General features: G+C 33.7%; 1 protein-coding gene across 11 annotated transcripts in view; it reads right to left on the minus strand.

Moving 5' to 3' along the window:
• Ttc3 (tetratricopeptide repeat domain 3) overlaps positions 1 to 24,893 on the minus strand; it is a 117,598-nt gene that overhangs the window by 54,081 nt on the left and 38,624 nt on the right. For all 11 annotated transcript variants that reach the window (XM_071615045.1, XM_071615039.1, XM_071615046.1 and 8 more), the window contains 16 exons: positions 22,464 to 22,626; positions 21,461 to 21,506; positions 20,559 to 20,682; positions 18,572 to 18,635; positions 15,317 to 15,377; positions 15,032 to 15,116; positions 12,931 to 13,065; positions 12,011 to 12,091; positions 10,223 to 10,335; positions 8,336 to 8,456; positions 6,077 to 6,199; positions 5,244 to 5,345; positions 3,657 to 3,749; positions 2,966 to 3,030; positions 1,914 to 2,050; positions 536 to 862 (listed from right to left, as the gene is read on the minus strand). In XM_071615045.1, the coding sequence (XP_071471146.1) occupies positions 536 to 862; positions 1,914 to 2,050; positions 2,966 to 3,030; positions 3,657 to 3,749; positions 5,244 to 5,345; positions 6,077 to 6,199; positions 8,336 to 8,456; positions 10,223 to 10,335; positions 12,011 to 12,091; positions 12,931 to 13,065; positions 15,032 to 15,116; positions 15,317 to 15,377; positions 18,572 to 18,635; positions 20,559 to 20,682; positions 21,461 to 21,506; positions 22,464 to 22,596 (1,810 nt within the window). In that variant the 5' untranslated portion in view covers positions 22,597 to 22,626. The remainder of the gene's footprint in view (positions 1 to 535; positions 863 to 1,913; positions 2,051 to 2,965; positions 3,031 to 3,656; positions 3,750 to 5,243; positions 5,346 to 6,076; positions 6,200 to 8,335; positions 8,457 to 10,222; positions 10,336 to 12,010; positions 12,092 to 12,930; positions 13,066 to 15,031; positions 15,117 to 15,316; positions 15,378 to 18,571; positions 18,636 to 20,558; positions 20,683 to 21,460; positions 21,507 to 22,463; positions 22,627 to 24,893) is intronic.

The raw sequence follows: 24,893 nt of genomic DNA on the forward strand, positions 1-24,893 counted from the left end.
TGCATGGCCTTGGGCAAAAAGCCTGAATGGGAGGTAGGGGATGTCTTCCACATCCTTCCCTTGTGATTCAAAACTACCTACTTGAACCCCAAGGTACATTTCTTCTCATTCTTCAACATAGATTTGCCTGAGGTGCTCCTAAACAATGAGTCCCATCTGCTTGTCCTAATTTTTCTTCACAGAATCTTAATCTTTCTCAACAAGGCTATTGAGCTGCACAATCCCAGAAAGTACTCAATAGCTCCTAGGTTCCAGGGTGTGTTGGTTATACAGGGTAGTGTCTAGTACTCACAAATGTTTAGTATAATACAAGTCTAGATTTCCCTACTGATTTTTATTTTGTTTAGCTCTTTTTAAAAAACATACCGTCCCCTTCTATAGAATAACCTAAAAATTATGTGTGGATGGTAGTATTTTTCACCATACACGTGTATCCCACATTTAAAATATCATAAACGATAAGATAGGAAGATAAAAAGAAATCAGAGACCCTACATTTATCCTTCCTACCAGACTAGAATAAAAAGGGACATACCAAAGCTATTAAGTTTCTGGATCCAGGTAGCTAATTTGGGTTCCACTTCTTTAAGCTCACTCAAAACATGAAGAAATACCCTTGTCTTTACTCTATTCTTTTCTTGAATCAAGTGACGAATGACATAGTCCACTGCTTCATTGAGGAAATTTCTGCTAGAAAAACACGTTGTATAGTCTTCTGTGCTCAGAACTTTCCAAGAAAGCAATTCTTTGAGAAGCTTGGAAGGGTTCAGTATACCCGATTTAATCTTGTCAGCATACTGCTTTATGCACTGCAGAATTCTGTCATCAATGAACTGACAATTCTGACCACTGTCTACAGTTTCTAGGAATAAATAACAAAGGTTAAAGTGATAAATTACACTAATTTGCAATGGCGTAACTTAGAAAGAAATAACGTAACATTATATTATATCATAAGATACAATTAAGATTGACTGCTTTATTTTACATAGACAACTCAAGAAACTTTAAATTAGGAATGTAAATATTTAACAATACTTCTATATTCTCTTCATTTCACACCATTCATGTAATAGCATCTAAAATTTTATTTTCTCTAAAATAGTTTTTTTCCCTCAACAATCCCAACCCAATCTCATCACCTCCAAAACTTTATACTCAAGAAATATTTTTAGTTCTTAAACATGCAAAGTTAAAATACATTCACAAAGTTAAAATACATTTTTCAGTAGCAAAGATAATTATGATCAATCTGTAAAAGAGTATTGGTATATTAGATTTTAAAAAAGACAGCAAATGGTAACTATTTCATTTTGGAAATCCAGGCACAATGTAGAAAACTGAGAAAACTTACTTCAACTTAAAACTAAAAATAAATATACTGGTTAAGATGTATACAGGAATAGTAAAATCACCTATGAGACACCCCCATGTTATTAGAGAATGAAAATACAAGCTGTGCAAGGTAATCTCTAGGAGACCTTTTATGAACTGCCTCTTTATTTGAACTATTCCAGACAATTAGTAGTTAATTTACAGTTCAATATTTTGGAACTTAAAGTCACATAGCAGATTGTACAATGCGCGGTCAAACATACAATATGCAGGTCAGATATTATGTTCCAATTCAGTTTGAAGAAGAGGAAACAGACACAGTTTGCCTAGAGTTAGCAGCAGGACAGCATGTGAATCACTGTGTACTGCTTCTAAAATGATATTCTTCACACCAATCCCTTCACCATCTAAGAATAATAGAAGATAAAGATGCTAACTGAATTCTATATTTTAGTGATAGTATGAAAATACTAACTGAAATCTATACTTCAATTAAATAATAATATGAGCCTTATAATTCTGTATTTGTACGTTTAAGCAAATGCATACTATTCTTATCATGTTTGGAGTCTGCATACCTTTCTGTTCTTCGTTTTTGGGCGGATTACTTTCTCTTAAGTCCTCTTCCATTCTTTCTTGTGCTAATTTTTTTGCTTCTTGTTTTTGGATTTTTCTTTTCAATTTTTTGTCTTCTTTCAGTCTTAGCTTCTCTAGGCTGATAAACATTTACAATTAGTGATAATTTACCTTTGTTAAATGCTCAATGAACTACTTTCTGTTGCCTACTATAGAAAACATTCTCCAAGCAACAGGCTGTGACTTTTAATTAAGAAAGCTATGTATAATTTGTATAGATGTTATTTCCATGTACATAATGTATATAAATTACTTCCATGTATATAACATATATAAATTATTTCCACATATATAATGTATATAAATTACTATGCAGGGTAAATAAGAATAGTACATGTACTCTGCAAGCAAGATCCCATAATAAAATATTATTTTCACCCCAATAACAACATGGGAATTTGGTTGATTTGGTTACACTGATTTCTTTTCAACAAATAATTCTATACATCTTTTCTTTTGGTTTTTCTTGGTCACAAATTATAAGAAAAAAAATCACTTTTTAGGATGAAAAACAAGAAGCAGGACCGAAAAGAAAAGAAAAAAGGATTGGAATTATTTGATCTGAACAGAAAGATACAGAGGTGAAAAATTTTGACAATACACTAAGTATTTCAAGGTAAGAAATAGTCATTGGTTCAAAATGTTTGGTGGAGAAACAAAAAAGCAAAAATGCTTTTGAAATTAACAGCCAAAAGCTAAATATATAATTTTTGTTAAATGCCAAATCTGTTGATAAGTAATTTCATAACATGAAATGTTATAATTTTACTTACAAGTTCAACCACTAAATAGTGACTTTTTCAAATTTTCAGTATTTAATCATTCTAAAGCTAGTTCTGTTTTAAATATACATAAAAATAATTTTTAAAATACTTATTTATATATGTGTGCACAGCCAATTTTAAAAAATAGCACAATTTAGAAATCTGCATTTAACAGAGTTATATTCTAAGAGACAATATAAAAACTACTGATTGATTGTTAAAAATCTTACCTAGAACATTTCTGTTTCAGAATAGGTCTTGGAGGAACCTTTTCTTTTATGACCTTGTGTTCAAACTTTAAATAAAACAAAGACATCCAAAATTTGTCTCATACTCCCATGACATAAAGCACAAAACCACAAGTAACAAATATTTCAGAAGCACACACAATGTTCAATTTGATAGAGAACAGTGATGATGTTTTGACCCAGACAAAAGCCCAGAAAGCTTTAGCAAAATAATTTACTGAAAAGAGGAACAAGAGAGTAGACACACTTTATGAAGAAACTTTAAATAATTAAGGGTAAGCAGAAGATCCAATAAATTATATATTTTATAACTACCCACTCCTGCCACATTCAGATGGTGAAGTTAAAGGTAATCCCTCAAGGCACTCTTCCCCTTCCCTAAAACCCACACCTCCACCACTACCCCTTTTGGGGTATTAATAAAATGGAAGTTATCAAAAAGAGTAAAACCAAAATATAAAAAGTGTGCTTTTCCTAGGAGGAAATAAAAGAATGTGAAAATGCTTCACTGCAATGCATGTCCTAATATTTATTTTCTTAAATGATATAACTTTTTTTTTCTTACAAAAGACAAGATTCAAATCACACAACTTCCTCAAACTTAAAACATTTTAACAGGTGTAAACATTTTGGTTACAAATTTAATAAAGTTTCTCCTTTATTAGATACTTACTTCACATTTAACTTGACCACCACTGCTAAAGATGATAATCTTAGAAATGATACCTTCACAGTCAGGGGTAAGACAAATTCCTTGTAGAAAATCCTATTTGATTTAAAAGAAGAAGAATGTTATGTGTAGGAGGGATAAATCTATGCATGTATACCATTTTTTTAAACTTCGTTTTTAGCTGTAGAAGGACACAATACCTTTATTTTATTTATTTATTTATTTTTATGTGGCGCTGAGGATCGAACTCAGTGTCTTACACATGCTAGGTGGGTGCTCTACCACTGAGGCACAATCCCAGCCCCAACACATCCACAAAGTACATTCAAAATATACTATGAAATTTCCTTTAGGGAGGCAACGAAAGTGCCTGATTGCTGCAATTTCAGAGCCTTCTTATAGGAAGACTGTATCCACACGTATGGGGCAGACCTGTCCCTGTGACTTGCTTTGTGGTAAAGGAAGTCAAACTGCCATAGCATACACCAGGTCTAAATGAACACTCTAGGAAACACAGTGTGAACTGGCTATTGTTCTTTTCCCTCTGATAAAGAAACATGTTCCAAAAAAAGTACAACTTGGATTTGGAAATAAAGAACATGGCCACAGAGAATAGACCCGGCTGTAGCTCAACCCTGGCCAACAACTACAAAACTTCAGGACAAGTAATATAACCAAGAAAAGACCCTCTCATTGTTAGCCACAAAATATTTTGGTTGTATATTACTTCAGCATATCATAGTGAAAGCTGACTAGTTAATAGAAGGTATTTAGAATTCTGGGAATGGTTAAGACAACTAATGGAGAGTACATAGCTTACAAAACTCAATGTAAGTAAAAAGACAGTAGAAGTGGCTCCAGGGTTACAGTTATATCTCTAGCTATCTATGTGAAAATTAGTTTCTACCAAACTTACATAATTCCAACTGCTAAAAGACACCTAATATAATCACATTTTTTTTCCCACTAGGGATAATGGTTTGCATAGGGCTATACAGTATTAAAAAAGGCTTTTTTTTTTTTAAGTCCACAGATTATATAGATCAGAAATAAACATTGTAACAAGGAAATATGACTGTAAAAGTGTGCCCTCTTCCAAAGTATTCTAACTAATGGATTAACCAATCATTATATTGATAATAAGAATAAACCCCTGAGAAATGGCAGTATAAAATTTAAGTTAATTTCTTAGGACAAATTACCTTAACCAATTTTGGCAAAAAACTAAAATGTTGGAACCTTAATTCTACATCAACGCTTGCAATCTATGATGAGCTAAATTGTCAGTGCATAATTTAAGATCTGTATTTTAAAACAAGAAAAAATCAAATTTTTATTTCTGATCATAACATCACAATACAAAAATTAGTTAAATAATTTTTTAAAGGCCTCTACAGTTACTCCCTTCATACTTGTATAAAATTTAAAAACTCATTTTCCACTTTATTGTTAAAATCATAACTTAAAACTTTCTAATGAAGTCTAGAATCCTCAGGAAGGAATTTATATTCACTTGAAGACTTTTTAAAATTTTTTTAAACATTCAATACACATATTTAAAAAATCCAGACAATCTTTATTGCGGCTTACCTTGTCAATTTTATCATTAAAGGTGGTTGTTTTTAACTTCTTCCAGCAGTTCATGTGAAATTCTATTTTACAATACTGGCAACAGCTGATTCGTATAAAACCCTGGGTTTCAAAACATTTTAATTCACATTTTAAAGATGTCTACGCACATACACTTACTCATTCCCTCATAGCACACATATTAAGATAAAAAGAACTGTTGCATTCACTTGGCAGATATAATTAGATAATCTATCTCCTTGAAGAGGGATAAAATACTCTGTACTACAAAATGCTGAGTTCTATAGATATAGAACTTGGCAAACATCTTCATTTCCACAGCTGACATCTGCATTATCCTTTACAGAATATCAAATATCTTAACAAACATTTCATCTGATCTACTAATCTAAGAGTAGGGCAGTTATCTTCTTGAATAAACCAAAAACTTAATCACTTAATTAAGCATAAGTTAGGTTTTTAGGGTTTAATTCAGTGATTGCACTGGCCTTTATATTCTTGAACTCAATTTTTACAAGGCATTAGAAATCCAACAAATCAGAGGTAACAATATCACTTTGTTTCCTATGTTCCTAAGGAAGAGGCAGTTACATGAAACATGGCTAGAGGAGGAAATGAAATTAGCTAGCCTGTCATCTATGGTCACCATACCAGCCCAAAGCATTTATTTCAGTGGCCCTGGCTTCCCATGGTGTGAGATGACCTAAAAAAGTCCAGGGTAAGGGGCAGGCAAGGTGACAACTTGGGTGCCTCCAATTACAGAATTTATTCTGGATTCATTTTTAAGGCATGACTTTGCAAGTTAATGTTCCATTGTACATTTCATTTTTTACCTTAAAGTCTGGATCAGTTATGTATATCTGGATTTTGGAATATCCACGACACTTCTGATAGCAACAAATAGCATCTGGCACTGGAGGGAACCTGCATTCTTCAACAAATTTCTCTAGCAGCATCTAAAGCAAAATAAGCAAATCTGATAGTGTCACAACACTGATTTGTCAATAAAAATGCTTGTGATTCCTCTTGCCATCAAAACATTTTCAGCATAGAAATGAATGTTTTTACCCAGGACAAATTATATGTATACAACTTTTAAAGATTTTCCTTTTAAAAGGAAGCTGATACAAAGATATATGAACAAATTCTTGTTTTTAGAATTTCAGTCAGAATCAAAATCTTGTCCTCTGTTATCATCAAAACTGGTTTTGTAATTTGTAGTTTTTAGAAATCTACTTTAAGAATCAAGAGGGAAGCTGGGTGTAATGGCGCATGCCTGTAATCCCAGTGATTTAGGAGGCTGGGGCAGGAGGATCACAAGTTCAAGGCTAGTCTTACCATCTTAGGCCCTAAGCAACTTAGCAAGAACCTGTCTCAAGATAATATACAAAAAGGGCTGGGAATGGCTCAGTGGTAAAATATCTCTGGGTTCACTCCCCAGAAACCAGGGGAAAAAAAAAAAAAGGAAAGAATTAAGTCGAATAATTAAGATAAAATAAGCCTTAGGGCAAGCCTGAAAATCCTATGATTCATCTCTTTCTCAATGTAACTTGATCTAAAATCCTAACACTACCATTCATCTATCTCTGCCACATGTGTTTGTTAATACTCTAGAGAATTAGAAGCCCCCAAGAGACTAACACCATGCTTTCAGTACTGGTTTTTTGTTGTCAATAACTTGTATATCTTCATCCCAATATGGTATAATGAGAGGAAAATCTAATAATCTCTGTGCTTTATTTTTCTGTAACAGCTTTGTTGATATAAATATAATAAAACTTACATAAGAGTACAGTTCAGTGGCTTTTAATATATCCAAAATGTTGTACAACCATCACCAATCTAAATTTAGATCATTTTCATCGTCCAACAAGGAACTCAATACCATTAGCAGTTCCTCATCTTTTTCCCCTAATGCCCAGACCTAGACAATCTATTTTCTGTCTCTGTATACAGATTTGCCTATTCTGGATATTTCATATATACAGAATCATACAGCATGTGACCTTTGTGTATGGCTTCTTTTATTTCGTACAGTGTTTGCAAGACTCATGCATGTTGTATCATATATCAGTACTTATTGTTTATTCATCAGTGGATACTTGGGTTGTTCCCCCTTTGGGGCTATTATCAATTGTGCTGCTATAAACATTCATGTACAAGTTTTGGGGAGAACATGTTTTCCTTTTTTTGTACAAATCTAGGAGTGGAAATGCTGTGTCACATGGTAACCCTATGTTTAACTATTTGAGGAACTGCCAGTCTTGTTGTCCCAAAGCAGCTGCACCATTTTACATTACAAACTGCAAAGTATGAATGTTATAATATTTCCATACCCTTGCCAACACTTAATATCTATGCATATCCTCAGAGTGTGAACCAGTATCTCACTGTGATTTTTATTTGCATTTCCTTAATGGTTAACAATATTGTACTAATGGGTTATCACTATATTTTCTTTGCAGATATGTTTATTATATACTTGTAAATTCGATTATTTGTCTTTTACTATTACGTTGTAAAAGTTGGCCCCTGTAATTTTAAAAGCTTCATACAAAAGCAAGTTCTGGTATATGAGACAAAATTTAGTTTTTCCAGAATTGGTAAAGCATCCATATGGCTCCAGAAATGACACTAAATTCCTAATTCAATTCATAAACTCAGGTACCATCTCAATAATGATATTAATATAATAAAACAGTAATACTGTACCTTCCTCTAAGTACAACCAGTACAGCATCCTGCTTAATAACACATGCTCTAATGTCAGAATGCCTGGACTCAAGTTCCAGCTTTACCACTTCCTTGATGCTTAACCATGAGCTCATCACTTCACCTATCTAAACTGTAAAATGGAAATGATCATACTACACAATTCTCAAGGCTGCTGTAAGGAAAATGTAATGATGAATGGAAGGTGTGTCACTAGTACCTAGGAAACGTGCATTAAAAGTCATTGTTTCTCTTTCAAGGGAGAATGCATGTCAGGGACTGTGAGGAGAGTACTACTGTCTGTCTTTCAACACCTGCATCACTTAACATGGATGGGCATTTATAGCTAGCAGGGAACACTCTCAAAAACAAACTGTTACCTTTATTTTCTCTGGCTGAGACTCTTCAATAATCACATTACTGGTGGGCCAAGTTAACACTCCTGGAAGACGACAAATCAAGGTTTTTGCTTTCTCAAAGTGATTGAGAGCTTCTAGGAATCTAAAATCAGAATTAGGGAAAAAAAAGACACTGAAGATGTGATGTGATATTTTCGTTTACTACAAGAGTTCGCAAGACCTAGAGCTTCTTGGTAGGAGTACCTTCAATAAAACATCAGATGGAAGTATTCAATGAACACTAAATTTCCTTTAAATAAAACTAAAGTTTATTGCTGCTTGCTATTACAGTAATATAAACTAAATATAACTGTGTCCTGGCCTTTGCCTTTATCATGGTAAGGTGCATGCTAGTCCTTTTAAAATGCAACTTTGTTCCATTCAAAAAAAGATACTGAAGTGTTGGATTATGAAGTTAATGAGGGCTTTATTCTCTTTAGACTAAAAAAAGAGATTTCCTGCTTTCTCCAATCTTGAAACTATTTTCTAATTTAAAAACTTATTTTTGCCTATACATATGTAAAGATTCATATGTAGGGCTGGGGTTGTAGCTCAGTGGTAGTAGAGTGCTTGCCTTGCATGCATGAAGCACTAGGTTCGATCCTCAGCACCATATAAAAATAAACAAATAAAAATAAAGTTTAAAAAAAAGCCAATAACTCACTGGACAAAAAATTGAAAAAAATAAAAAGATTTATATGTAGAAAAGCTAGACTACCATCCACCATAAGATAATTATCAATAGCAGGATACAAATGGTACATTACAATGCCAAAAAGCAGCTATTAGACTTTTACCCACATCATATTACTTAGGAATTAAAATGTAAATGCCTTTCAACATGGCAAAGACTTTTCAGTTTACCACATTTCCATGATTTTACACATTTATGTTTCTTTCCTGGACCTTGTGAATACCAGCATATCACCGTTGCATTAAACAAGTATGTCCTAACAATTTACACTACACTTTGAAATTAATTTCATTTGCTATTACTATAAAGGTGATTGCTAAATCCTATTTCCCTTGTAACTACTTGATCCTTTCAGACCGATTCAAAAGTAACTTCATGAAGTAAAAGAATTTTCTTTAATCTTTAAAAATCTACAAAGAGGTTCCAGGCACACTCTAAGATTGGGTTTCCAAGAATCTCATAAAACTTTCCCTAAAAAGTTAGATGAAAATATGAGGAAAATTAAAAGTTATAAGAGATATTTCAATCAGTGAACAATTATTTCTTTATAATGTAACCTATGTATATTGAATGCAAGTGGTTGGAAACACATATTTCTTTTTTTAAAGCCCAAGACACAATCCTGTTCCCTAAGGGTCATACAGGCAATCTGGGGAGACAAGACTAAGAGCAATGAAACATTTAGAGAAAAGTTGTATTTTGAACTTGGAATAAGGATTTCTACTATAATAGAAATTCAGAAAGGTTTTTATGCTTAACTCATGGTGTGTTTAACATCATGTTAACGTGTACCTTTTATTAAAAACACTTTCATACAATTTTTTTGGAAATAGGTGCTTAACATCAAAATGTATAAACCATATTTTAAAATACTAATTTATATCAATTCAGTCACCATTTATAGATGAAATATACAAATGGATATTAAATTCTTCATGGTAAATACTCTATTACTGACTTTCTTATGAATTACAAAATTAAGAAGCATCAAGAATTGCACTGATTGATCTTGCTTTAATACTTAATATTGATACTAAGATGTCAGCTCCTCAAAGTAAATCACAATCATAATAGTGTGCCAGACATAAGGTAACAAAATAATTCCAGAAAAAGGATCATCATCACATTAAGACTTCAAATTTATCAGCCTGGAAATTAATGTCATTTCTACTAACCTGTTTTTTTTTAAATATACTTTTCCAATTCCACAATAGGCCAAGCAATCAAGTCCCTCATTGGGGTAGTGTTCAATAATCCTTTTAAACTGGTTTTCAGCTTCAGATAATTCCTTTAATAAAGGTGAGAACAATAATCACTTATGTAAGAAGAAAAATGTTAAAACAGACTTTACCCCAAAGTTGATTCCTTTCATGTAATATTAAAAAATAACTGTATATTAAAAAATTCTTATGGAAAAATTATACGCTCTGCATTTCGTTTTCTTAGAAGTTATACAAATTTCCTGTAGCTAATCAGATGAACATGGAAACCCAGGAATTCAACAAATTCAACCTTGCCGAAAATATAAGACAGCCAACTATATAAACGTTTCTTTGTACACACAAAGTGATGGCCTATGCTGGCTAATACTATAAGATGTAAATTCATGATTAAAAACACACAAATACAAACACACACATGCACACACATTGTAATCTACATCCTATTAAGTATTGCTCTCTTAGACAAAAGCTATCTTAAAAATAGCCCTAAAAAAAAAAAAAAATAGCCCTTTAGAGGCATTCCAAGAATGTCTGAAACAAGGGCTGAACTGTGGTCAACACATGGCTTCCTTAAGGGTCTATGCTGATGAAAATCTTTTAAATGCATAAATTCTACCATATTCATAGTTTTTTAAAAAAAATTTGTCTATTTTACAGTAAATCATGAGTATAACAAACTATTTCTTCAATTCCAATAAGGGAAAGCATGACATTTATTATTCTGTCAAGAGAGAATTAAAATCATGAAGTCCTGTTTCCATTGATATATTATAAAACAGAATTAGACAGGCATTAATAGAAGGCATTCCATCTGTCACATCAAGAACAAGGAAAATGAACCTCAGGCACTATAGATTCTCAGAAGTGAGTAAAACATGAACGTCAAGTTTGATCTTAACTAGGTAACAATTTAGAGTTGAACTTTCATTTTATCAGGGAAGTTTAGCATCCAAGTTGGCAGAAAGGATATGTTATAATACTTGAAATCATTCTAGAGAACCTCAAACAAGGTTATAACACTGGATAGCACAGGTAAGTAAGCATCCCAGGAAAGTAAAAGAAGAGCATGAGTAATGGGGACCACTAGAGCTCACACCTACACGCAGACCATATGCCATTACCTGAATCCTGCACTTAAGAATTAACCAAACACCAAACTACTCATCACCCAGAACTAAGAGCTATTAAGTATGGTCATGTTTACTTCAGTTTTCTAATAAAACAGCATAACACAAAGTTGAGATCTCCTTTCTAACTTCCTCAGGCCCATTCCCTCTTTTATCAATAAATGTTGTCATTATCTTAAATATGATAAACGGGTAGTCCATGATTTTTTTTCAGTTTTACAAAATGCAGAGATATCCATAAACAATATTTAGTATTGTTCTATACGAAATTATACACTAGTGTTATCACAATGTTTGTGTTCTCCAACCTGCTCTTTTCCTTCAACTTTATGTTTCTGCAATTTGCTTACCATGATATATTAGATTCTTTATTTTTTATGTAAGTAAGATGTAGAATCCCAGTACTGCAAGCATTACTTTTTTCTAATAGGAATACAAAGTTTTCTTTAAAAAAAAAAAGAAAAAAAAAAGCACAAACTATTTAAATTTAGCTATTTCAGCCTTTCAAGAAAGTACACAGAAGGAAATGAGCCAAAATGGAAAAACAGTTTTTATATATCTTACAAAACCAATATCCTATTTTAATTGTTTGTTCTCTGTGTTACAATCTTACCTCAGGCTGTCCTATTCCAAGCAGAGAAATGGCAAGTCCATATACTACTAATACATAGTTAATCATGGCCAGGTTCAATTGCTGTCAATAAAAAGGCTTTAGTTAAAAATCTAAACATAAATCTGCCAGTTTACATCACATTAACCTTCTAGCCACAACAGTGTAATAACATCACTAAACAAGTGTAATTACATCATTCATCAGTATGATTGAATTAAAGATCAAATAGAATTAGAAAATATATTTTGCAAATACAAAACTGTTATATTCATATCAAGTATTTAAAACACAAAATCAGTGTTGGGGTTGTGGCTCAGCGGTAGAGTGCTCGCCTAGCATGAGCGAGGCCTTGGGTTCGATCCTCAGCACCGCATAAAATAAATAAATAAAATAAAGGTATTGTGTCCAACTACAACTAAAAAATAAATAAATAAATAAATAAATAAAACACAGAATCAGTTGTTTAAGGCATAGTTCATAATAAATTAGAATAATTTTAATTAAAATCATATGCTTTTGCATATGTTAGTAACAGATTAAGTAAGATATCTGCTCTTTCACAATCTTGCTTAAGCTACTCATTTATCTAGTTAATACCTTCTTGCTGGATAAAAAAATGCAACCTAAAAGTGAGTTCAAATTCTTGATTTATTAAAAGTCTCCTTTTCATAAAAGTAAAGGCCAGAAGGTTCTGATAACCCAAACAATAGTCAAAAAGAGAACATAAGCATGGATCATACATTGAATGTAATCACAAACTCTGAATTGGGATCATCACCTGTGCCCCACAACCTGGAGGAGATTCACCTGCTCCCAGCCCAGGTATAACGTATATAAATTCGAGTTAAGGCCTTGATTTTTTCTAAATTCATCTGAGGTGCACTGGTATTGATAAACAAGCTATGATTTGGCAATTTTACCTTTATTTTTTGAGGATCTAAACCATTTAGCAACTCTGTAAAGGCCTGCGCAGCACTTCGGCAACGTTGCTCCAATAAGGCTGTGTAACCATCTTGAATTAAGCTTCTTAGCATTTTCATTATATTAGCAAAATCCTACAAAAAGGAAAAAAAAAAAAAAAAAAGAAAAAGAAATTTTATTTCACTAGTGCAAATCTACAGCTTTTTAGTTCAAAACTTATGATGTTAAGTTCACATTAACACTTTATAAATGATAATAAATATTTAAATAAATACTCAAACTATGCTTTATTCATCATATTCCTTTCTCAGCACAGCACTGCCTCATTATCTTCATTCCTCTGCCACTGCCCATGAGAGGAAAGTTTGATTCATTTTATTCTATACAGTGCAAAGCTTTGCTTACTTTTTCAGTCTATACCAATAATATTTTAAAGTTTTAACAATGTAAGAAGAATACCAAACATCACTAAATAAGTAAATTGTCTGGGACTACAACAATTAGACACATAAGAACACACGACCTATGTACCCAAACAATCAGATTTTAACAACTGTCATCCTGTGCTGAAACAAACATTAATTTTAAGCAAGAAATACGTATTTCAATCGTTAACTACTCCTGCTTCACATGTACTTAAATATAACCAGAAAAAAATTATTGAGAGAGTACAATATTAAATAAAAGGAAAAACATAAAAAATAAAAACAAAATTGACATAATATACTCAAATAAAGTGATAAACTCTTTGCAAGTTGAAAACATATGTACACAAACATTATAATGTGAATTCAGATTTTAGTTACATGGCAATAGCCTTAAGTTACAAAAGTTCCACAAAGATGACAGAGGTAAGACATTAAGATAAAGTCTCGTCATCCTTGCCATACATGTGTACACCATTCAGAGAACAGAAAATACTAATCTAAACAATATACTCCTCACTGTTCCTAACAATAAAGACTCAAAAGGTAAACTGCTTGTAGAGTTTAGTCACAGATTAACAAAAGATTCCTGACGGTTTCTAGCCAATGAACCAAAATATAGGACAACTTTCCCCAAAAATATGATGGAAAAGAACAATTCTCATATTAACCTGGTTATCCACTATAGTATTTAAAACACACATGATAGCCACATTTGTTTTAAGATGTGAATTTGAGATTACAGACCATGAAGTGCTGTTCTGTCAATCACTAGTTATTCACTTTTTTTAAAAATATTTTTAGTTGTCAATGGATCTTTATTTTATTTATTTATATGTGGTGCTGAGAATTGAACCTAGTGCCTCACACATGCTAGGCAAGCACTCTTCCATTGAGCTTCCACCCCAGCCCAAATATGCTGTTTTAATCTCCTTTCTTATTCTAGGAACAGATCCACATAGCCTTGGAAATTATTTCCCTTAACATAACTTAACATAGGATAGCTGTACTGTAAGTTTCATCAAAGCAGGTTGGACAGTGTCAATGCAGACTCCCTCTGTCTGCAACATCTGGGAGGGGCCCAATAAAAACGTGTTGAATAAACAATGGGTTCACAAACAACTATCATAAATAATCTTTTTACCTTCACAGGCTTTTTTTTTTTTTTTTTTAAGTCCTTCAGGGTTTTTAGAGTCAGTAAAAATATAAAAACATATAATTAAAAAATCTCCAACTGTTAACAAATTCTAAAACTGCTTTTATTCAAATGATTAAAAATCTGTTTCAGTCCTTTGTAAGATGTTATATAGACCTAAATAATTAATTGAATTTTAAATGACCCATAAATTTTGAAGCAATTATCCTATTCCATGATATAAATTTTCATCACTAAATAACATAAAAAGAATTTACCAAGTTTACTGTTAAAGTAGGCATAATGAAACTGCATATGTTTAAATCATTTTAAATTATCCAAATCTTTGAAAAATATTTCAAGTTAGTATTACTATTAAATCTTTGGCAAGAAATTCTACAGTTCTAACCACTGGTTAAATCTCTGGGTAACAATTTTTGAATTAGTATTTAAATTAATGATAGTCCGGTTTCTTAGCAAGCATATATTAATTCATGACCAGAGCTTTGCTATTTCTACTGGAAAAGCTTTTTCCATTACCTGGTGTGCAGCTCTGGAAGATTTAGAAAACTGTTTCTCCAAGATGTTTTTCAAATCAACTGGTAAAGTCAACTGTGAACTAGAACTAAAAGAGAAAAGCATGTTTTAAATCATCTTAAAATAAAACAGTCCTGTTTATATAAAGAAAAATACGGAGTAAATGGACAGTCACATGTGAGTTCCTAAATAGAAATATTACTAAGACACTGATTTCCCCAAATTACTCTCTAAATCCAATGTAATTTCAATAAAAAGTCCCTATAAAATTAGAGAAAAAAAAAATACCTGAATTTCTCTGATTCATTGTTTCGGGATTTTTGTTTTCCTTTATGTTTTGGAGGCTGACCTGTGAATACAAAAGCATTTGTTCCTGAGATCCATACATAAAAATCCACAAGCCTGAGAGCAAAACAATAAAAACATATGTAAATTGGAATAAGAAAGCCAAAAAGCAATACTGTGTGAGAGCATAATTACGAACAGGTAAGCCAGAAAGGAAGGCAGGCACTGATGATGGTATTCTATGTATGATGTAAAATTATTACAAAGATAAATTATAATGGTGATAATAGTTATTTAGGTTTGCAGCAGATACAGAGAGATATAGGCAAGGGCTCCTATTCTCAGGCAGTTTACAATCAGATGGGAAGAAAGGACACATCTTTTTAGTAATGAAGATAAGAAAAGACTGTGCCATTATTGACACATTAATTCCACAGTCAGTAACTTCTCTCCTAACTACAGAAGGAAGAAATCACCCATCTAAGGCAGTGTGGTTGGGGAAAGGGTTGGTGAGGATGCAGCCTTTCTTTGGTCTTAAGATGAATGATTTGGACAGACTGGTTGGAACCCAAGAGTAGAATTCATTTATAAATACTAAGTAAACCTGTACAATCTAAAGAGCTCTAGCACGATAGAAGGCTAGAAAATGACTGCAAAGGCAGGCTGGTGTGAGTGTTCGCAAACCCTTTTGCTTCAGATACCCATGATTCATCAGGCTAGCCTTTATCACACTGGCAGGAATACAAGCCTCTGTGTAGCAGGGGAGTGACACATTCAAAGCTAGGTGGAAGAGTGAGCATGGCAGAAGGACAGAGAATATGTGCTAGGTTTGTGGGGACAGCACAGAGCCAATCAAGGTCAATGAAATAAGAAGGGTGGAGCCCAAGCTGGCTTCAGTAGCCTCAGAAACGAAAGGTACAGGAGTCTTAGTGTGATTTCTGCTTTGTGAGGTTGGGCAAAACTATTTAACCTTAATCATGGGATCTCAAGTTCTTTTACTGAACATGGATACTGATGAGTAAATAGTATTTAAATGTTATTTAAATGTATTGTCTGCTAATAATGGCCTAAGAAATATTAACGAATTAAAAACTGCCTTTCTAAAAAAAAAAAAAGCTTAATCCTCAAAGATGTTTCACCTGGTGTTGGAATCACAATAGGTAGGACAAACACCTACGTTTCCCACTCACTGTAAGCACACTAATTGCTAACCAACTGCAAATGTTCAGTACTAAGGGGTTCAACATGTGGAATTAGACCCCAGAGAAGACAGAATGTAGGTAGTAAACGATAAAAATGGATAGAAACAAAGCCATTCAAAAGAAAACAAACGAGAGAAAGTAAAGAGAGCAACAGGGTATCACTAACTGGAGGCCAACAATCCACTTCAATAACCCTGAAAGGTACTCTATATGAAAGCTTGAGATAAACAACTATTGGGTATAACAACCTAGAATCATTAAAAAAAAAAAAAAAAAGTCTCTATTTCCTTAAACTCTTGTTTTAAAAAACAGAGAAGCATGTAATCCACTTGAGAAAGATTTTCCTCAAAATTAAAACTAAACAGGAATTAGCCTAAAGCATTCTTATGGGCTGAATGTGTTGCCCCAAGATTTGTTATGTTGGAAATCTAATCCCCAATGGTTTTAGGAGGTAGAACTTTGAGGAGGTGATTAGGTCATAAGGTAAAGACCTTGTACAGGAATTAGTGCCCTTATAAGAAGAGGCCCCAGGACATGCCCCCATCCTTCTATCATGTGAGGACACAGCAAAAAGTTAGCCATCTACTGTTGGGCACAGTAGTACACCCTGTAATCCTAGCAACTCTGGAGACTAAAGCAGGAGGATCCCAAGTTCAATGTCAGCCTCAGCAACTTAGCAAGACCCTTTCTCAAAATAAAAAATAAAAAAGGCTGGGGATCTCGCTCAGTAGTAAGTCTCTGGGTTCAATTCCCATTATCCAAAAAAAGGTCATCCATTAACCAGGAAAAGAGGCCTCACCAGATATCAAAACTGCTGGCACCACAATATTGGATTTCCCAGCCTACAGAAATGTGAGAATTGAATGTTTGTTGTTTAAAGCTACCCAGTTTATAGTATTTTTGCTACAGTAGTCCCAAAGGACTAAAGTATCCATTCTTTTTTTTTTTTTTGGTGCCAGGGATTGAACTCAGGGTATTTAACCAGTGAGCCACATCCCCGACCCTTTTAAATTTTTTTTAAATTTAGAGACAGCATCTCACCAAGTTGATTGCCTTGCTAAATTGCTTAGGCTGGCTTTGAACTTGCAATCCTCCTTCCTCAGCCTTCCAAGATGCTGAGATTACAGGTGTGCGCCACCACACCTGGCAACAGACATCCATTCTCAACAGGAGTTGAGTATTACCCCAAATACAGTAAAAAATTAAGTTGTTGGGAGATGAAAAAGGCTAGTTCTTTTTATATATAAAGCACAGATGAACATATTGTATGTAAACAGACAAGCAGTACATATGGTATTAAAAATTTCAGAGGAAGATTGATTAGGGGGAAAAATGTAAAAAAAAAAAAAGAAAGGCTCCTGAGATTAAGGAAAGGGAGATAATAATGAAAACTTACAATAACAAGAAACAAAGGTGGCCTAAAAGTGATTAAGGACAGATCAAGAAATGCTATGTGCTTAAGTGTTCCTTTCCATTCTTCTTATTGAAGTTCAAAAATTAAATGTATTAAGTAATGAAAAGACCAAGCATTGATTTCAAATACTCAATGTTTTCTTAACAATAAAAACTGCTATGTTTATGCTGAGTGTTCCCCAAAAGTCCATGTGCAAAGGCTTAGTCGCTAGGGTGGCAATATTAAGAAGTGCTGTAGAATCTTTAAGGAAGTTTGTTAAATCGCTGGAGAAATGCCTTTGAAGAGGAATATGGGAGCCTGGTCTTGTCTTCTCTCTCTGCTTCCTGGCTCAGGATATAAGCAGTATGCTCCACCACATTTTCCCTGCCATTGCAATCCACTGCCTTACCAGCCCTGAGCCAATACAGGCACCATATCTTCACATCTCCAGAACTATGAGCCAAAATATAATTCTCTTTACGTCATAGCTAGCCTTTGCCAAATATTTCATTATAGTGATGGAAAGCTGACTTATATAGAAGCATTATAAATTAAAATGAGAACAAGAGCAAATATAAATGAGGCTTGTACAAATTTTAGGGCATAAAGTTTAGGTAATACTACGACAACTCAGCAACAATTTATATAAGAAAAAATACTCACTTGGTGGTGGTAAAAATTCAGGATGACAGTCACAATCATCTACCTTCAAAGCCTCATCTACCACCTGCCCATGAAAATAAAACTAGTGAGACTGTAAAAATAATATAGCCATTTCAGTTATACCAATCCTCAGCATTTATCCAAAAGAACTAAAGTCAACATACTATAGTGATCATGCATATCCATGTTTGTAGCAGCATAGTTCACAATAGTCAAAACTATGGAACCAGTCTAGGTGCATCAATGGATGAACTGATCAAGGAAATGTGATACATACACACAATGGAGTTATACTCAACTATAAAGAAGAACAAAATTATGCCATTTGCAGGAAAATGTATGGAACCTGAGCACATCATGTTACGTGAAAGAAGCCAGACTGAGAAAGTCATGGGTCATATGTTCTCTTACACTTGGAAGCTAGAGAAAAAATAAAGAAAAAAAGAGGACCGGTCTCATGAAAATAGAAGAGAGACCAGCAGAGTAGTGGAGAGGGAACAGGGTGAAGGGAGAGGAAGTACTGGGGAATGAAATGGACCAAATTGTTATATACATGTATGAGAATGTAACAATGGATTCCACTATGATGTATAATTATAATGTACTGTTAAAAAAAATAAGAATTCAATGGCCATGTAATAGAATTTGTAGTAGAATATGATAGAATTCACTCAAGCACCTAAAATATGCATCTAGTTACTAAGTCTAAATGTATAAGCAAGCATACAAAATGATAACTAGTGACCAGAGATCAAGACAAATGACAAATTCTTGAATGACAATTCTATCTCTGATTCCTAGAATGATGTCTCATGTGGCAGCTATTCAACAATGACTGAACTGAATATTACCACATTATTCCTGTGTTCTTCTCCCTAAATTAATAAAGCTTCTTGGAGATTTTCAATATTACCAACAAAAGGACTTAACGGTATATTAAGAAAGTTCCTTTCAATGCCCATCACCCACCCAATGCCAAAACATCATGATCTTTTCTTTCCTCAAATCTTGAAGAGAAATATAATGTGGACTTAGTGATAGCTGCTGAGTGTTGGATGTATATCACAGGTAGAGGAAAACTCAGACACATTTATCTGGGACACCTGACCTCAGAGGCAGGCTAGAAGCCTTAGTGTGGTGCTCTGAAGAAACCATCAGACCAAGATTGCTGCTGAGCACAGCCTTGAAAGGGCAACAGAAGCTGTAGATACACCTTGGCAGAGGTGGGGAAGGAGTGCCTCCTAGGCACCCCAGCTTAGCACAAATTGGCTGGTGAGCTGCTACAGTGCCAGGTCACAAACAGATTACAAATCAGAAAAGGGAGAAAAAGACAAATCCAAAACACAGGGAGGGGCAGAAGTGACTTGGCCATCAGACCCCATTGTCACTCATTCCTGAGACTGGCTGGGTGACCTAAAAGGAGGGTATAAAAATGGACTAAATGGCAAAATTATATCTAGAAAAAAATACTTTTAATATCTGTAAATATAGTCAGGCTTGACAGTACATTCCTATAATCTCAGCGACTCAGGAGGCCAAGGCAGGAGGATTCCAAGTTCAAAGCCAGCCTCAGCAACTTAGAAAGGCCCAAAATAAAAAAAAATAAAAAGGCTGAGGATGTGCTTAACTCAGTGGGTAAGCATCCCTAGGTTCAATCCCTGGTACAAAAAAAAAAAAAAAAGATATGTAAGTGTGATTTCAGAAGAGATTCTGTGACTTTAAATATATTATTTTTATGTAGTTGTATGAGGTATAACTGGTTGTAGTTGTATGAGGAATAATTGCACTGGGGATGTGGTTCAGTGGTTAAGCACCCTTGGGTTCATTCCCTGGTACCCAAAACAAAACAAAACAAAATCTAAAAAAAGAATTATTTTCTTGATCTCAACAAGTAAGAGTTTATACCACCAAAATAGTTGGTTTCCACTATCAACAAACATGTTACTTTTAATAGCTGAAATAATTTTAAGTTTTTAACTGAGCTTACCTTTAGATTCTGATTACCACCGTTTGCCATCTTGTAGTTAGTTTTTTTGAGATCTCTTTCCGTCTCCACAAAGTTAAGTGAAGTACTAAAAGCAGGTGCTGATAAATTCCTAGGTATATAGGCCCTAAAATGGGATAAAAGGAATGACCCCTTTATTCCTACTAATTAATGAGCATTTTTAAAAGTTATCCTTCAAACAAACAGGTTGCAGCAATTATAGCCTTTCTTCCTTGAAAGCAAGGTACCACTGTTTTGAAAAGATCCTCTACCTCTCAGATAAGCCTTTATACATAAGTAGTATTTAAAACCAGTTCAAGACTAGTATTCTGGGTTCTAATATTAAAGTAAATAAGTCTTCATGTTTCACATGTTAACAGCTTCACTATCCTGTGTACTTATAAAGGGAGAAAGGCTTAATCTATTTAAATTGCCAAATAAGCAAATGTAGAATCCTGGCTATTTATTTTCTTATAAGCATTCCTAAATCGATCTGTACTCTTTGAAAAGTATCAAGAGGCTGGGGCAACGTTTCCAGGACAGAGAGGAAGGGCATGAGGCAAAGGCTGTGTATCAGCTCTCTACTGCCAGGACCCCGGGACCAACTGCTCCCCGTCAAGCACAATAACTTCAAATTAACATTCCACTCCTCTTTTCTCACTAACTTAGGCTACTAATCGTCCAAGTCGTTCAATAAAATAAATCTGACAACTCACAGGTCACCTGATATTTTGTGTGCAAACACACACACACACACACCAAAAAAAATTAGAACCCTCTTTTTCTTCCATCCCTAAATTTACTATAGTTGCGATTAAGTTTTTTAAATGACAAACACAAGTGATTCTTAAGTTCACAGAGCAAAGTCATTCCAAGTAGTAGCTACTGATCTGATATTAACTCACCTGCTTTCATAAAAAGCTTTAATTGGATTCTTATTTGGTGTTCGACCTATAAAAGTCAATCACACACACACACAGAGTAATCAATGGATTGGCAACACAGACTTCAAAAGATTTTCAAATTTCCTTTAAGCTGAGTAAGAACATCAAACAACTTTAGAAAGCTGAAAAATAAATCAAAACAATTTTACAATTCTAGATGTCAGTAATTTCAGAATGGTGTCAACAAACTGTTGTACACCATGTATGACATCCCACTGCATGTGATTACTGACAGGATGACAGCAATACATTGATTTGAATCAGAGACAGTACCTGTCTTCAAGGAGCTCACAATCTAAGAATCTTGTTAACAGCTGGATGACAACATCTGCTAGTTACAAAACTGCTCAGCTCAGCTCCATAGACACTGAATACCCAAAGAAGAAGAAAAAAAAAAAAAAAAAAAAAAAGGAAAGACCTAGATACTCAAAGTGTAAAGAAATTTTTTCAAGCACTGAGAAGGAAAAATGACTAAGTACAGAAAACAAGGTTGAAGAATGGAAATTTACAAGTCCTAGCCTGCACAGCCAATTTCTGATTATAGATGTTCAACATGCTATAGAATTATTTGCAAACTTGGTGCAAACAAATTAAGCAACTCTATTGAAGGGCCTTTTCTTTTAGAAATAACTTAAATGATGAAAAGTTTTACACAATTTCCTTTCAAAAGCATTTATTTTATTCAAAATTTCTGAAAAGAATATTTTTCTATAGAAGAATAAATAATAATTTGGTTACTGGCTGTTTCAAATAAAAAATACAAATCATGTATAATAACCTAATGGAACATATTACTAACTCTACACAGAAAGATATAGAAAACGTAAGTAACTTGAGGATAACATAACAAAATAAGCACAAATCATCTGAGAACTGATTTATGATCCTCTGTTAATCCAAGAAACCCACCTTTGAAACTTTAAAGGGAATTCAACTGTAACCAAAAGAATCTTAGGTGAAATACCTTGTAGGTCTTCTATTTGTTTTTGTAACTTTACATGCTGCTGAATTAGATCCTTGATTCCCTCAGGGTCATTTTTACAGAGTTTTTGAGCTTTTATGTTTGCTTGCAGGGCCCAGTCATATTCCCCCAGCATAGAAAGAGCAGCACAATAACGATAATGACCCTGTTCCAAAAAGATAAATTTAATTTTTTTCTCAAAAATATGCTTAAATTAAATAATAGGTAAGGAAAAATATTGTTTGAAAATGAATTAATTAAAATGTTAGATTAGGCCCCTATCATGAAAAATAAATAAAAATGTTAACACCTCAAGAAATAAAACTAATGAATTAGTGGAATGTTATGAATAGGCAAGTGATTTTTAACAATTAACTAGAGATAAATATTTTTGCTTAAGAGATTCTGGTACCCCAGCGAAGTATTTAACTTCTGTTATATTTTACTAATAAAGTACTAAACACAGTATTTTGTGAATAAAAGTAATTCGTTATAAGAAACAAATTTAAAAAAAAAAATACTTTAAGGCAATAATATTCACTAAGTCATGACGTGCCCTACACTTTGGAAATCAAGATTTTGGAGCTGGAAGGAGCAACCAGCTTGGGCAGCATTCCCAGCACCTCCAAAAACACAGGCTCAAATAACAAGTGTAGTCAGGCTAACTCTTCTTTCCATCTCTCCCCTTCAATCAGCTTTTATTTTATCTGTAAGTGTAGTTCCTAGCTTTAAGAAAAGGTCCAAAAATCACTGACTTTATTCTCAATGCAAATGGTAAGGTTTTGGCTTTTTGTTTTTGTTTTTTGCTATAGAACCCAAATCCTTACTGACTCCAATATTTGGAAAATCCATTATATCTAACATCTTAGTCTAGAAAGCGAATAATATCAAACCTGGGGCTAATTTAACTAACCCGGCTCCCAGTTATTCACAAATCAAACTTCCATTTTAGGTACCATGTCTCCTCTAGAGAGACGATCTACCAGAAAAAAACAGGCCAGAACCTGGCCTTGAGTCACAGTTAGAAACAAACTAAATAACAATGATTTTATGACACCTAGTCCAGATCTCCTTCCTACTTACTACACATTTTACAAAGAACATTCTGATTAGATGAGAACCTGGGAGAAAATCAAAATAAGTGAACCCTTTAAGTGGAAAAAATCAAAAATAAGTGAACCCTTTAAAAAGGAGTAGTTTTTTGCTAAAAGAATCACTGGCATGTTTATTCAGAGTCAGTACTGTGTTCTTGTGGACCTATGAATTCTGAAGATTTTATTCTAAAGACTATGCATTTCATTAAACTCTGCTTCCCCTTAGAGGGTAGAAGTCCTGTTTCCTGACACCTGCAGTATAAGAGGACAAAGAGATCTCTCATATATACTAAAAGGTGGAAAATCCTACCACTAGATATTTGTCAACTTTCAAGTTCAGATTACTACATTTAAAAAAAATAAACACAGAATAGAAATAATGTTAGATCATAAAACATACCTGCTAAACTTGTAGTGAATACTTTCTTCTTTTCCCCTACTATTCTCACCACCTATTGGATCTTTTTCCCTGGACCCCATATAACTTCTGCTGGTTGAGAGAGCGGTTTATCCAGCCCCCTGTGCTGAAGCTTAATGAAGCTCAGATTAAAGTATCTCAGTTTCTTGAACCAATTACCAATAAAAATTTTTGTTCTTCTTTGACACTCACATTCTCTATCATATACGGACATTCCCTACTATCTGTTGGTCTAGCATCCCCTCACCTAGGGGTAAACATTTTCCACTCCTCATAGATATGACATGGCAGTACTATCAGTTTTAGTGCACCATCCCAACAAGGAATAGCGGCTCTGACTGGTCAGTGGAAACATACCACTTCCCAGGTCACTGTAACTGATCTACACGGGGACACATGACCCAACTGAAATCAACCTGAGCCTTAGGCTTATTATAAAGATACTGACAGGGGTTTCTTCACATTAGAATTAATAACTATGACGGATATTGGTTTGGGGCTCCTACTACAAAGTCAAAAAGTTTTTTTTTTTTTAATGTGAATATGCTTTACTTTCTATATATATATATATAAAACTGTAAAGTTTAGAGACGATCAGGGCACATCTAGAGTGGAATGTCCATACACGGCCAAGCAAAGGCCTATACTTGTTCTATTCTTTCTTGTTTTTTTCATGTATGACATGCTTCTGCCTGTGCATTGGTGTATATATGGTATGCAGTCACTTTTTGATAAAAATCACTTAATTTAGAAGATAATTGGAGAGGGAAATTGTCAGTTTATCCCTCATATTGAAGGACCATAACTTATTCCCAATGATTAAAACTTTATCCTGTGTATATTATCTCAATAGCAATGGGGTATATTTCTTTTTTTTTATTGAGTGATTTAAAAAAATAATAAATGACAGTGGAATGCATT

This window comes from Marmota flaviventris, chromosome 8 (genome assembly GCF_047511675.1).
Source record: "Marmota flaviventris isolate mMarFla1 chromosome 8, mMarFla1.hap1, whole genome shotgun sequence".
NCBI lineage: Eukaryota > Metazoa > Chordata > Mammalia > Rodentia > Sciuridae > Marmota > Marmota flaviventris.